The 12,437-nt window shown below is 42.8% G+C and overlaps 1 protein-coding gene across 2 annotated transcripts in view; it reads right to left on the reverse strand.

Moving 5' to 3' along the window:
* Positions 1-12,437, reverse strand: part of EPC2 (enhancer of polycomb homolog 2) — a 104,599-nt gene that overhangs the window by 27,804 nt on the left and 64,358 nt on the right. For both annotated transcript variants that reach the window (XM_068245851.1, XM_068245852.1), the window contains exons 3-6: positions 12,018-12,163; positions 9,065-9,271; positions 7,343-7,491; positions 1,475-1,607 (exon numbers count right to left, since the gene is read on the reverse strand). In XM_068245851.1, coding sequence (XP_068101952.1) covers positions 1,475-1,607; positions 7,343-7,491; positions 9,065-9,271; positions 12,018-12,163 — 635 coding nt within the window. The remainder of the gene's footprint in view (positions 1-1,474; positions 1,608-7,342; positions 7,492-9,064; positions 9,272-12,017; positions 12,164-12,437) is intronic.

Genomic DNA, 12,437 nt, shown 5'->3' on the forward strand with positions numbered 1-12,437 from the left:
CAGGGTTCCTCTGCTTTAGCACACATCTCTTCCCATTGGGTGCTGATCCACTTCACTGCTATAACTAGAATGACTAGGCTCACTGCAGATCTGATTGAAGCTGTAGAAAGATCTTTAAATTCAATGTGCCACTCTACCCAATCATGGAAGACTAGCTGTGACCAATGGAAACACAAAGGGGTGGGGCAGCAGGCATGTGCATGAAGCCACAGATTCAAATAGTTACTGTACTGATGAAGGAACACTGATGGGAGGCCAGGAAGAGAAGTCCATCAAGAACTTAAGAAAATGTGATTATGTCCATTAGTACTGAAGGTGCCCACTAATTCAGTCACCAATATCACACCCAGAGATAATGACAGCTGACCAATGGGAGGAGTTTACACAATGAGTCAAAGTAAAGAAACTGCCTGACTCAACCAACTGAAGTGGAGTATCACTATGTGCAAAAAAAAAAAAAGGCATGGAAGATAAAAAATAAATAAATAAAAAATAGAGTAGTACATTGAAACCAAACTTGGAAGCATCATCATGCCTGTTGCTCTTGTTCATTTGTTTTAAATTTGAATTTTGATTAAGAGAACCCTTTGGCCTAATTCAGTGAAAGAACAAAAAGACATTTAGGGAGGGTTCACACTTATTGCGTGAAACTAAACTGTTTTTGCATGTGTTCTTTCAAAAGGGCTAATGAGGCTCCTTTTCCACACGCTAATGCATTTGCAAAAGCTTCTTTTTCCACTCTACGCGATTGCGACGTGAACAGTCAGGAGCGAAAAGCAATCACGGCATTGATCGTGCAGCACTAAGATTGCGCTTGGGGAAAACCCAAACGCGCTAATGGAAAAAGTGCACCGCGATTTCCATGTAAATCACTGTGCACTAGCAAACCGCTGGCGATGCGCTTGTTTAAGCGGATCGTGGCTAGTGAAAAAGGGCCCTGAAAGTCAATGGGAAATTGCATGCAATTTGTGAATTTATGCTTCAAGAAGTAATGTTTTTTTTACGCATGCGAAAACGCGAACGTAAATTTTAGCAAAAGTGGGATTTTCCATTGACTTATTAGATGTGTGGCAAATGTGTTTTTCAAACATTTGGAAAATGCACATAATTTATAGTAAGTGTACACTTACTAACTTAATAGAACTTCGAGTTCTATCTGCAAAGGAGAGAACTGAACCGATGTTGCCCGTGGCAACAAATCAGAAATACTTTCTTCCTGAAAGGAAATATAACTGATTGCAAATGGGATGCTAGGTCTGTTTCTCAGGTTGGCATGGCAACCCCTCAACCCTTTAGCTCTTTGACATCATTATAAATAGACCATTCCACTTCCTCTGTGATCCCCTGACAAAGCTTAATAATCTGACAGCTAATTTTGCTGTCTGCCAAATTACAGGGAAATGAAGGTCCCAGAAGAAATAATTGCTGCAGATGGAATTGTCAGCCAGACGTGAGTCATCAGTCGGCGCCGTACCTTTGTTTTGCATTCGGGGACCTTGTGATGGTTGCCGTTGTGTAAGGATGTCGGGATGGGATGAACTTCCTTCTCGATTTTCGGAATTTTAATTTCATTCAATATCTCCCCGCCAAAGTCGCCCAAATTATACCTACATGTAAAAGAGATGGACAAATACAACAAAAGTGATCACAATAAGCTAGAGAATTCATAGAATTATAATATACTTTTCCAAGTTTTCCAAAAGAAACGATCCATTATCCAGAAAAACTAAATGATTTTTCCCCCCCAAGCAAGAGATGTGATTGAATTAACAGGTTTGTTTTTTTTCTATAAGTTGATTCGGAGTGGTGGAAACTTCTGATCAATTTTTCAGAACACTGAACAGCTTAGGAAAGATTGTCAATTTCTTGTTTTAGAGACCCAATCCATTTTCAAGGAATTTCCAATCATTTTTGTCACAATTAGGGAAAAGTCTAAACACACATACGATACGTTTGTCAGGTGTTCAAAAGTTCCAACTACGGTAATCAGAAAAATCCAAAGAGGAACTGTAGTGGAAATAATGAGTACAATTGCTTATTTTTACAATTTAATTTATTGATTATTTAGTCAGTGTTTGTCCATTGTAAAATCTTTCCACTCCCTGATTTACATTCTGAAATGCATCACTGGCGGCAACATCTTTAGTTCTGCCAGGTGAGCTGTAAAGAAAGTTCGTTACTGAGAGCTCTATGCACAGAGGGAGATATTACTTGCTTGGCAGTTGGAAAAATCCATAATTTCCCACAATTCAACAAGGTTCAAAACAAAGGTGTACAGCAAAGTGTTAGGACCATGGTCATGACATCACACTGTGGGAGGAGTTTCCCCACAACATCAGATATACAGACCCCCTGATGATCTGTTCGAGATAAGGTAAAGATTTCTCATGGAAAGGGGGTATCAGTTACGGATTGGAACGAAGTTCAATCCTTGGTTAAAGTTCCTCTTCAAGAGTAGGTTCACACTTGTTTTAAAAAACGGATCCATGGCTCAGTTTTTTGGCATGGATCAAAAACGGAGCCACGGAATCCAATGCTAAAAATAGCAGCAGTCTTCACATAATAAAAACAAAACAAAAAACTGATCCATCTGCGTTCAGGGGATCCGTGCTAAAAAACTGAACGGAGGGTCCGGATTTGTCAGGACTTCACAGAGCCCGGATACACGGCGGGGTAGTGGCAGCAGGCACTGTAAACAACAGATCTCCCTTTACACAGACACAGAAATGAATGGAGATCCGGATTGCCTACTGCCTGCTCCGCCCCGCAGCATAGGTGTCCCCAGGTATAGGCTAAAGGGGGAAGCAGCCAGGATGGAGGGCGACAGAGGGCAGCGGTGGGGGGTGTTGCCTCCACCCTCTACCCCCTCCAGCTATTTGCGCGAACAATGTGTACAGCAAGCGAAAAAGCTTACCTTCCTTCCTCCGCTCACCGTGTGACTTCCTGCAATGCCACCCACCGAAGTATAGAGGGCGTCATTGCAGGAAATCAAGCGGTGAGCGGTGGAATGCAAGGAAGAAAGGTAAGCTTCCCCACTCACTGCATACATTTAACATTTGCGCAAATAGCTAGAGGGGAATCGGGGACGGGGGGGGGGGGGGGGGGTTTGCAACACCCCTCCCCACCACTGCCCCTGGTCCTGACTGCTACCCACTCCAGTTTGGCGGCTCCCCCACCCACGGCCAAGGCATACGTTTCCACGGGATGGAAACATGCTGTAAAAATGACAAAAACGGGGAATGTTTTGGGTTTATTTGGTGGGGGAGGGGGGGGGGGGGGGGGGTCAGAAACGGATTCGTTTGACACAGCTCCAATCTGCAAACGGACAAGTGTGGACCTAGCCTAACTCTCGATTTAAAAAAAAAAAAAAAAATTGTTTAATGTGTGACCACCTTTATTTGTGGTTAAAGCGGATCTTACAGGCTTCAGCAACAGCACTATGGCTGCCTATGTGATATGGTCGTAAGGGCCACAGGTACACAAGTAAAGGACTGAGGTTTGGATAAGTTTGGCAAAACAATTAGGGTTCCCCGCTTGCTCTGATCATGATCTGAAGGCAGCCATTTTCTCTCCAGCAATCAGGATCACACAAGGGCCTCAATTCACCAGTGGTTACCGACCTATTTATCTCATGGGAGGTAATTTACCTCCTGTGATATCTCCAAATAGCAATTCTCCAGAAGTATAGGGTGAAATATCGACAGAGAGAAATCCATGCAATAAATGTGCGATAAATGTGCGATAAATAGGCGATAGTTAGTCGTTATTTTTTCTCAAAATCACAATTCACCAGGGAAAAAAGGGTGTGTGGCCATTCGTTATTTTTTCATCTATTTATCCCCTGAATGTACCTGGAGATATGTGGTTTTTCTCACAGCTGCTGCAGCTCACTCTGCAGCTAGTTTACTAGCAGCACACAGTAACAGCCTATACTGTACATATTTCAGGCAGCAGAGAGCAGCTCACTCTGCAGCTAGTTTACTAGCAGCACACAGTACAGCCTATACTGTACATATTTCAGGCAGCAGCTCACTCTGCAGCTAGTTTACTAGCAGCACACAGTAACAGCCTATACTGTACATATTTCAGGCAGCAGAGAGCAGCTCACTCTGAAGCTAGTTTACTAGCAGCACACAGTAACAGCCTATACTGTACATATTTCAGGCAGCAGAGAGCAGCTCACTCTGAAGCTAGTTTACTAGCAGCACACAGTACAGCCTATACTGTACATATTTCAGGCAGCAGAGAGCAGCTCACTCTGAAGCTAGTTTACTAGCAGCACACAGTAACAGCGTATACTGTACATATTTCAGGCACCAGAGAGCAGCTCACTCTGCAGCTAGTTTACTAGCAGCACACAGTACAGCCTATACTGTACATATTTCAGGCACAGGAGAGCAGCTCACTCTGCAGCTAGTTTACTAGCAGCACACAGTACAGCCTATACTGTACATATTTCAGGCACAGGAGAGCAGCTCACTCTGAAGCTAGTTTACTAGCAGCACACAGTAACAGCCTATACTGTACATATTTCAGGCAGCAGAGAGCAGCTCACTCTGAAGCTAGTTTACTAGCAGCACACAGTAACAGCCTATACTGTACATATTTCAGGCACCAGAGAGCAGCCCATTTACAATATTAAGCATATTAAGCAATATTAAGTATTTACAATATTAAGTGGATGGGCGAAAGGAAGGAGGAATCTGGATACATTTTTCATCGGGAGGGAGTGTGAAAATGTATCCAAATACCTCCTCCGTTTCACCCATCCACTTAATATTGTAAATGCTTAATATACTTAATATGCAGAACGAAGGGAGGAATTTGTAATGGAAGGAGAGGGTCAAAAACAGGGAGGGAAACCCTCTGCGGTCACATGCTGGTAATAACCTCCTCCTCCTACCCACAATCCTTTACTTCCAGCATCCAGAGAGGCAAAGTATCACATGCAAATCACGAACACCGCATAACTAACGACCATTTATCGCACGGTTTTCGCATACATATCGCTCCATTATCGCATCATTATCGCCTGCTATCGAACACTACTCTCTCTATCCTCTCACAGTGGTGAATTGCAAACAAAGTGTTAAAATACCGCATGAGATAAAATACCGACCTTTTATCTCTTACTAACTTTTCTCTGGTGAATAGCATCTGCGCCTCAGTGAAAGGCGCTACACCTGCTATTGCTGAAATTCTGTCTTGTCCCCATGTTTATTGCCTGATGAAGCGGGCTGGGCCTGCGAAACGCGTTGCACTGTTTTGAGGTACTAGTTAATAAATGTGATTGCAACTATTGAGACAGTCTTTCGTGTCTGCTTTATGGAGGTAAGTCCACCGCTTCCTCCCAGCAAATTTTAAAGTTTTTATCCGCTTTTATCCTGCTGGCGCCTCTGTTCTCCTACTGCTATGGTCTTACTGATGGTCTCCCAATAAACATACATTTCTGACATCTATAGACATTTACTATAAGAAAACCACACATAGGCCCATATGCAATTCACTTTTTCTCCTGAGGTTTCTCCCAAGTGATATTTTCAAACTTGTCAATAAAATGCCCTTTAATTACTTGATCACTGAGGGTTTTTTACCCCTTTAGGACCAGAGCAATTTTCGCCTGTCAGCGCTCCTCCCATTCTTTCGCCAATAACAATCACAACGACTTGATCTATATCTTGTTTCATTTCGCCACCAATTAAGTTTTCTTTGAGGTACATTGTGCTAAAAATTATTTTATTCTAAACACATTTTAATTGGCATAAAAGAAAAAAAATTGAAAAAAATTCATCATTTCTCAGTTTTCGGCCATTATAGTGTTAAAATGAAACATTCTACTGTGGATAAAAACTACACATTTTATTTGCCCATTTGTCCTGGGTTAGTGCAACGTTTAAAATATTTCCCCAGTACAATGTACGGCCCCAATATTTTATTTGGAAATAAAGGTTCATTTTTTCAGCTTTGCATCCATCACTAATTATAAACCCGCAAATTAAAAAAAAATAAGCCATATACCCCTTCACATACCTATGAAAAGAAGTTCAGGCCCTAAGGCAACTATGTATTTTTTTTAAAAGTAATTTTATGTATCTGTAAAAAAATAAATATATATACACTATATATAGATATATATATATATATATATATATATATATATATAGATATATATATAGATAGATATATATAGATAGATATATATAGATATAGAGATATAGATATATATATATATATATATATATATATATATACACATACACATACATATACACATATACACATATACACACACACATATACATGTACACACATACACTATGGGGGAGTGTGGGAGGGAAATGCGTATTTATATTGAATAAAATGTTTTTTGATGTAGTTTTACCATTTGGCCACAAGATGCCCTCAGTCATTTCCGATTCACATACCTAAGGTGTTAAAGGGACACTTAAGTCAAACAAAAAAAAAATGAGTTTTACTCACCTGGGGCTTCCAATAGCCCCCTGCAGCTGTCCGGTGCCCTCGCCGTCTCCCTCCGATCCTCCTGGCCCCGCCGGCAGCCACTTCCTGTTTCGGTGACAGGAGCTGACAGGCTGGGGACGCGAGTGATTCTTCGCGTTCCCAGACACATTAGCACCCTCTATGCTGCTATATGGTATATGATATATGCTATAGTAGCATAGATGGCGCTATTGTGGCCAGGAACGCAAAGAATCACTCAGGGGTAGTGAAAGTAATGAGAAAACGCATCTCCAGCTCCACAGGCAAAAAACGGATGTTAAAACGGATAGCCTGAGCTTTATGATTGGCCCAAAAAAATCCTCCCACTCCTTCCTAATGATGGAGACGTTTTCTGTCAGGGAAAAACCTGAACGGAAACTGATGCAAAACTGATGCACTTTCATCAGTTTGCAGTACGGTGGGTACTTCCCCTGATCCGGACTGCAGGGTCCGTCCTGCAACTGTGTCTAGTGTGGACCTAGCCTAACAACAGGAAGATACAATGAATGCAGGCATCTCATAGACGGTGGCGGTCATTGAACCGGGGACACGGTTAATGTCCCTGCTAACCGGCGGTAACGATAGCACGCCCATTGACTAATTTTCATGGCCCGAAGTTTCCCAGGGCGTGGTTATATTGCGCATGGTGAATTAAGTAGTTAAACCAGCAGAAAGCAAGAAAATGCTTAAAATAATTTTGATAGCACTTTTTAACCTATTTTTGGGTACTTTTTCAATTGCAAAATGCAGAAAAATTAGTCTAAATAAAAAAAGATTAAAAATTATCTCCTAGGAGAAAATTCAGGCGAAAAAAATGTATTGTATACGGGTCTTAGTATCTCACCTCTTCTCCACCACTTCCAGCGTTAAATGCAGCAATTCCCGTTTCGTCTTCTCTCTCCGTTTGATCATTTCTAGAATGGTTATGGCTCGGCTAAACTCCCTTCGCAGCTTCAACATTTTCTCGTAAGACGCCTCGTCGTTCTTGCGATTCTGTATAACGGAACAAAACAGCGGGTTTACATTTAAGAACCATAAGATGTTTCTTAGCACTTTGACCAGTCAGTTTAGAGGGAAGTGAGAGTGAATGTATAGGAGAATCTGGCAGCCGACAAACAGAAAAAAAATAGAGCACACTCAGAAGAGGTAAGTGGCCAGCCGTCCAAGGAATAACCTCACTAGCTCTACTGGTGGAACATCCATATAGGCATACCAGGAACTTCTCAAGGTGAGGCGACTCCTCGGCCGGCTGGCTGCATACCTCTTCTGTACATTCTGTACGGGGAGGGGGGGGGGGGGGGTGAAAGAAAATAAAAAATAGCCTTTTTTATAATAAAAAACAAAACAAAACACAAAATTAACATTAATTGACATTGCAGCAGCAATCAGATACTACCAATAGAAGGCTCTGTTGGTGGGAAGGAAAGGATTTATTTGGCTGCTAAGTTGTATGGCTGAGCAATAAACTGTTAAAGCTGCAGAGTGCGGAATTGCAAAAAGAAAACAAACAAAAAAAAAACAACACCCAGTCACTAGGGGAGTGTAAACCTGTGATCCTCAAGAGGTTAAGTCAATAGACATTTGGCAGCCAGTATATAAAGTCAGGTGACCATGGCCGGATTTGCGGCAAGGCCACAAAGGCCATGGCTTAGGTCACCAGGAAGCAAGGGGCAGGCAGCCACTGGTACACTCAGGCAGTTACATTGCCAAAAATGTAAATGGCAGCGGTTACAGACCCGGTCCACAGCAGTAAAGGACATTACAGGAACAGGGCGGGTTGGCAGTGGGGTTGGTGACAGTGGGCCTTGGGCCCTGCAGAGAACGCCTGGTTTGAGCACATACTTTTTCAGCTGTAAAAAATGTTCTCCCTGTAGTAAATTGCTTAGAATTACATGAATATGTAATAATAATGTAGGACATGACATTTTCTTTGAATTACATGAGCTGTTTTGCAGGAAAACCCCACAAGTGCCCAAGTAGGCAATTAGCATCTTGTGGATTAAGAATCTACCTGCATATTCAGAAAACATGCACTGTTGGCAAGGCCCAAAGACTAATTCAAACTGCTAATCTAGACAGATTCACCTCGCTAGGGGGCCCAGCAGAGATTCACTGTGGTCAAAATTATACATGGATCACAAGAAGAACAAGTCAGACTGTTTTCATTGGGGACCGACTTAAAGCACAACTGTAGCAAGAGGTATATGGAGGCTGCCAGATTTATTTCCTCTTAAATACCAGTTGCCTGGCTGTCCTGCTGATCCTCTTTCTCTAGTACTTTCAGCCATAGCCCCTGAACAAGCATGCAGCAGATCAGGTGTTTCTGACATTATTGTTAGATCTGACAAGATTAGCTGCATGCTTGTTTCTGGTGTTATTCAGACACTACAGCAGCCAAATAGATTAGCAGGGCTGCCAGGCAACTGGTATTGCTTAAAAGGAAATAAGCATGGCAGCCTCCATATTCTTCTCACCACAGTTGTCCTTTAAATTCTGAAAAACACACAATCCTGGTGTAAATGGAGAAAGCCATACACACTTTAGACTCCGAGCGCGAGACATTTACCTTTCGCGTTTGCATCTTCTCCGTCCTCCGCCGGAATGCGACATACGGATCGCTGTTAGTGGAGCCGTCCCGTTTCTCCTGTTTGATTTGGGGGATGAGGGAGGGCCCCCTGCAGTTTTTCCGCTTTCTCACCCAGTAGTCATACACAGATTTGATAAGGTAATCATCCTCGTTTAGCAGCAACTTGGCTTCCTGAAGAGTGACAAGCTGTAATATGCAAATCATTCCGTTACTCCGAGCAAAAATTCCATCCGTGTGCAGAAAAGATACAAATCCTGCTCTCCTCGTACTCACTGTCTACACGGCAAGGATTTCACCAAACAGGATTTCAATGTCTTACCTTATTTTCATGCGCATCTACAAATAGCCACCAAAATACTAAAGCTGGCCATACACTTACAGATTTTCACCCAATGTAATCAAATCATTTTAAAAAGGATAGATCCAGGCTCCAAAAAAACAACAACAAAATCCACTTAACTGGGGCTTCAGCGTCTTCTGCGTTACACGGTGCGAGTCACGTGGTCCAGCCAACTTCATCAAGACTGTACTGCGCAGTACCGTCCTGACAACATCGGCCGGACCAGTGGAGCGCAGAAGTAGCCGACCCGGAACTCGACCCGGCGAGGTCAGCTTTTGCAGTGGAGAAGACCGGGAGCCACCAGAGCTGTAGCGAGGGCACAGGACAGCTGCTGGAGGAAGCCCCAGGTAAGTGGATTTTGTTTATTTTTGGAGCCTGGACCTTCCCTTTAAAGAGAAACCTTAAGCAAGAATTGAACTTCATCCCAATCAGTAGCTGATACCCCCTTTCCCATGAGAAATATTTTCCTTTTCTGAAACAGATCATCAGGGGGCTCTATATAGCTGATATTGTGCTGAAACCCCTCCCACAGTGTGATGTCAGTACCTCACAGCTCTGAGGTCCTGCATCACACTGTGGGAGGCTTGTTGCATTGTGGAAAATAACAGCTGGGTCCAAGCGCCAAAAAACAGTTTTGAACACTGAAGTCTGTTTAATAAAGTTTATTGACTTTAGTACCTATAGGGCATGTCTTTTCAGGCTTCAGTGTGCAGAAAAAAAGAAGTAGCATCTCCTTCCAGTGACATCACCAGCCTGCAGTAAAAATGTCACCATGTGATAAATGTCTGAATGTAAATAAGGGAGAGGAAAGATTCTACAAGGGGCAAACACTGACTAAAATCATTTATACATAATTATTGCAAAAAGTAAGTATTATTACATTAGTCTCACTGGAGTTCCTCTCATTTTAAAGTGTACCCGAGAGCAGGAATAAGAAAGATTTTATACTTACCCGGGGCTTCCTCCAGCCCCATGAGCACTACTGAGTTCCTCACCGTCCTCCAGAGTGCCTCCGCTGGGCCACAATCAGCCCGGACAGTCGCACATGCGCAAAAGAGCCCGACTGGCAGGACTGAGCCAGATTTAACGAGGCTGATTGCGGCCAAACGGAGGCACCTGGGAGGACCGCGAGGGACGCAACGTTGCTCATGGGGCTGGAGGAAGGCAAGTATAAAATCTTTCTTATTCGTGCTCTGAGGTTTCCTTTAAATAGGTTTTTTTTAAAGAGGCTTCTAAGCCACTTATTACACTACCCACCATAACTAAACCTAGTTTTTTCTGGCCACCTAAATAGAACAATATTGCTAATGGCTAGGCTGAGATCTAGTTGCCCATGTTTTCAACACATCCTGAAACCCTGATGCAAATAGTACAAATGCCCTCTCTCCCTGCCTGACCTGCTTTCTTCCTTATGTGACCTCTTTGTGGAGTAAATCACAACAAAGGCCTAGTTCATACTGGGGCGATTTTCAGGAGCGGTTCAGCACTTTGCCGATAGCCTGCGAAGCCCTGTAACAACGTATCCCTATGGGACGCTTCTCACTGCAGTGTTTGCGATTTATATAAATCGCAAACATGCTGCATGCAGCATTTCAGCTGCGATCGAGTTGTGAATCTCATTACCTCAAATGAGAATTGCAAAATGCAATCACCGCACACAAATTGCCAAGAATTTGCATTTCAAAATCATAAGACAATTGCAGTTGGCGATCAAAGTGTGAACCAGCCTGTAATGTTTTATCTGGCCTGAATGCTTCTCTTTTCTTCTTGTCACCTGTGTTTGATAAAGACACGTTTTTATTGTGGCCATATATTGCACAGCATAGCACGGTCACACAAGCTGCTGTCTCGCTGCACAGAGACTGGAGTCAAAGGTCGCATTGCACTGAGAACATCAGACGCTCTTACATAGTGGACAATAAAGGTGCCCATACACTCGTCAGATTGGCAGCAGATAGATAAGAAATGCATCTGATGATCTATCTGATGCGTTTTTAGAACATTTTTTACCAGGATAGAATTCCAATTGATTTCAGTTTGAAATCTATTGAAATTCGATCTGATGGCATTTTTTTGCCATCAGATTTCCATTAAGGCCAATGCAAACTGATAAGCAATCTCATCAGATCGACCTAAATTTTCCACCCTGCAAGTTCGATGGAAATCCATCGAAATCGATCGAAATCGGCCGTCGATCGGTCGACTGGCCAACCGATTTGCAATCGATTGATCGATCGATCGGGATCGATCGGTCGGCCAGAAAATCGGCTGAGTGTATGGGCTGCTTTACTGCAGTCTATTGTGCTACACATGCATAAAGATACACATGTATCTTTACATGTAATGAAATACATGAACAGTGTTATAAACCACAAAAGGGGAGGAGAACTGTGGTTGCTCCTGCTTTCAGTTTAGCAGAGCCTGGATTTTGGGGGCCAGAAACTTATTGGTCATAGATGAACTCTTCCTAGGCAGAGTAGCAGTAGTAGCAGAGTAGAGAGAGGTCTATCCCTTATACACGCACACACTAAATGAGAGGAGAAGATGCCATATTGTCCACATGGAGGGTGCCACCAAGAGACACAAACGCACCTGATTGGAGCTCGCCTTTTCCAGCCGGTCCAGCATAATCTCAAACTGCAGTGGTTTCAGCTCCATCTTCCTGTTGAGCCGATTAAGCAGCGTCTCATCTTCCGAATCCATATCGTAATCTGGCTGCTCGTTGTCCAGATTAAATGCTAAGAAATGAAATAGCTAATTCAGTAAACAGACACTAAACACAACATGGCACAACGTCAGCGAGGGCAGCCAATGTGGGGTGAGGTCATCAGGCATCTATGTTCTGCGGCTGCCATGAACAACCCATATCAGGCTAATGATGTACTTTTAAAGTGTTTATTCATAAAAATGTTATACATAATGTTTATAAACACTGCAAAACGTCAGTTCAGCTACAGAGGGAATAAGGTGCATTTTTTTTTATATTCATGATGCACAATACATTGGAATGGG

The sequence above is a fragment of the Hyperolius riggenbachi genome, chromosome 7 (assembly GCF_040937935.1).
Source record: "Hyperolius riggenbachi isolate aHypRig1 chromosome 7, aHypRig1.pri, whole genome shotgun sequence".
In the NCBI taxonomy this organism is placed as follows: Eukaryota; Metazoa; Chordata; class Amphibia; order Anura; family Hyperoliidae; genus Hyperolius; species Hyperolius riggenbachi.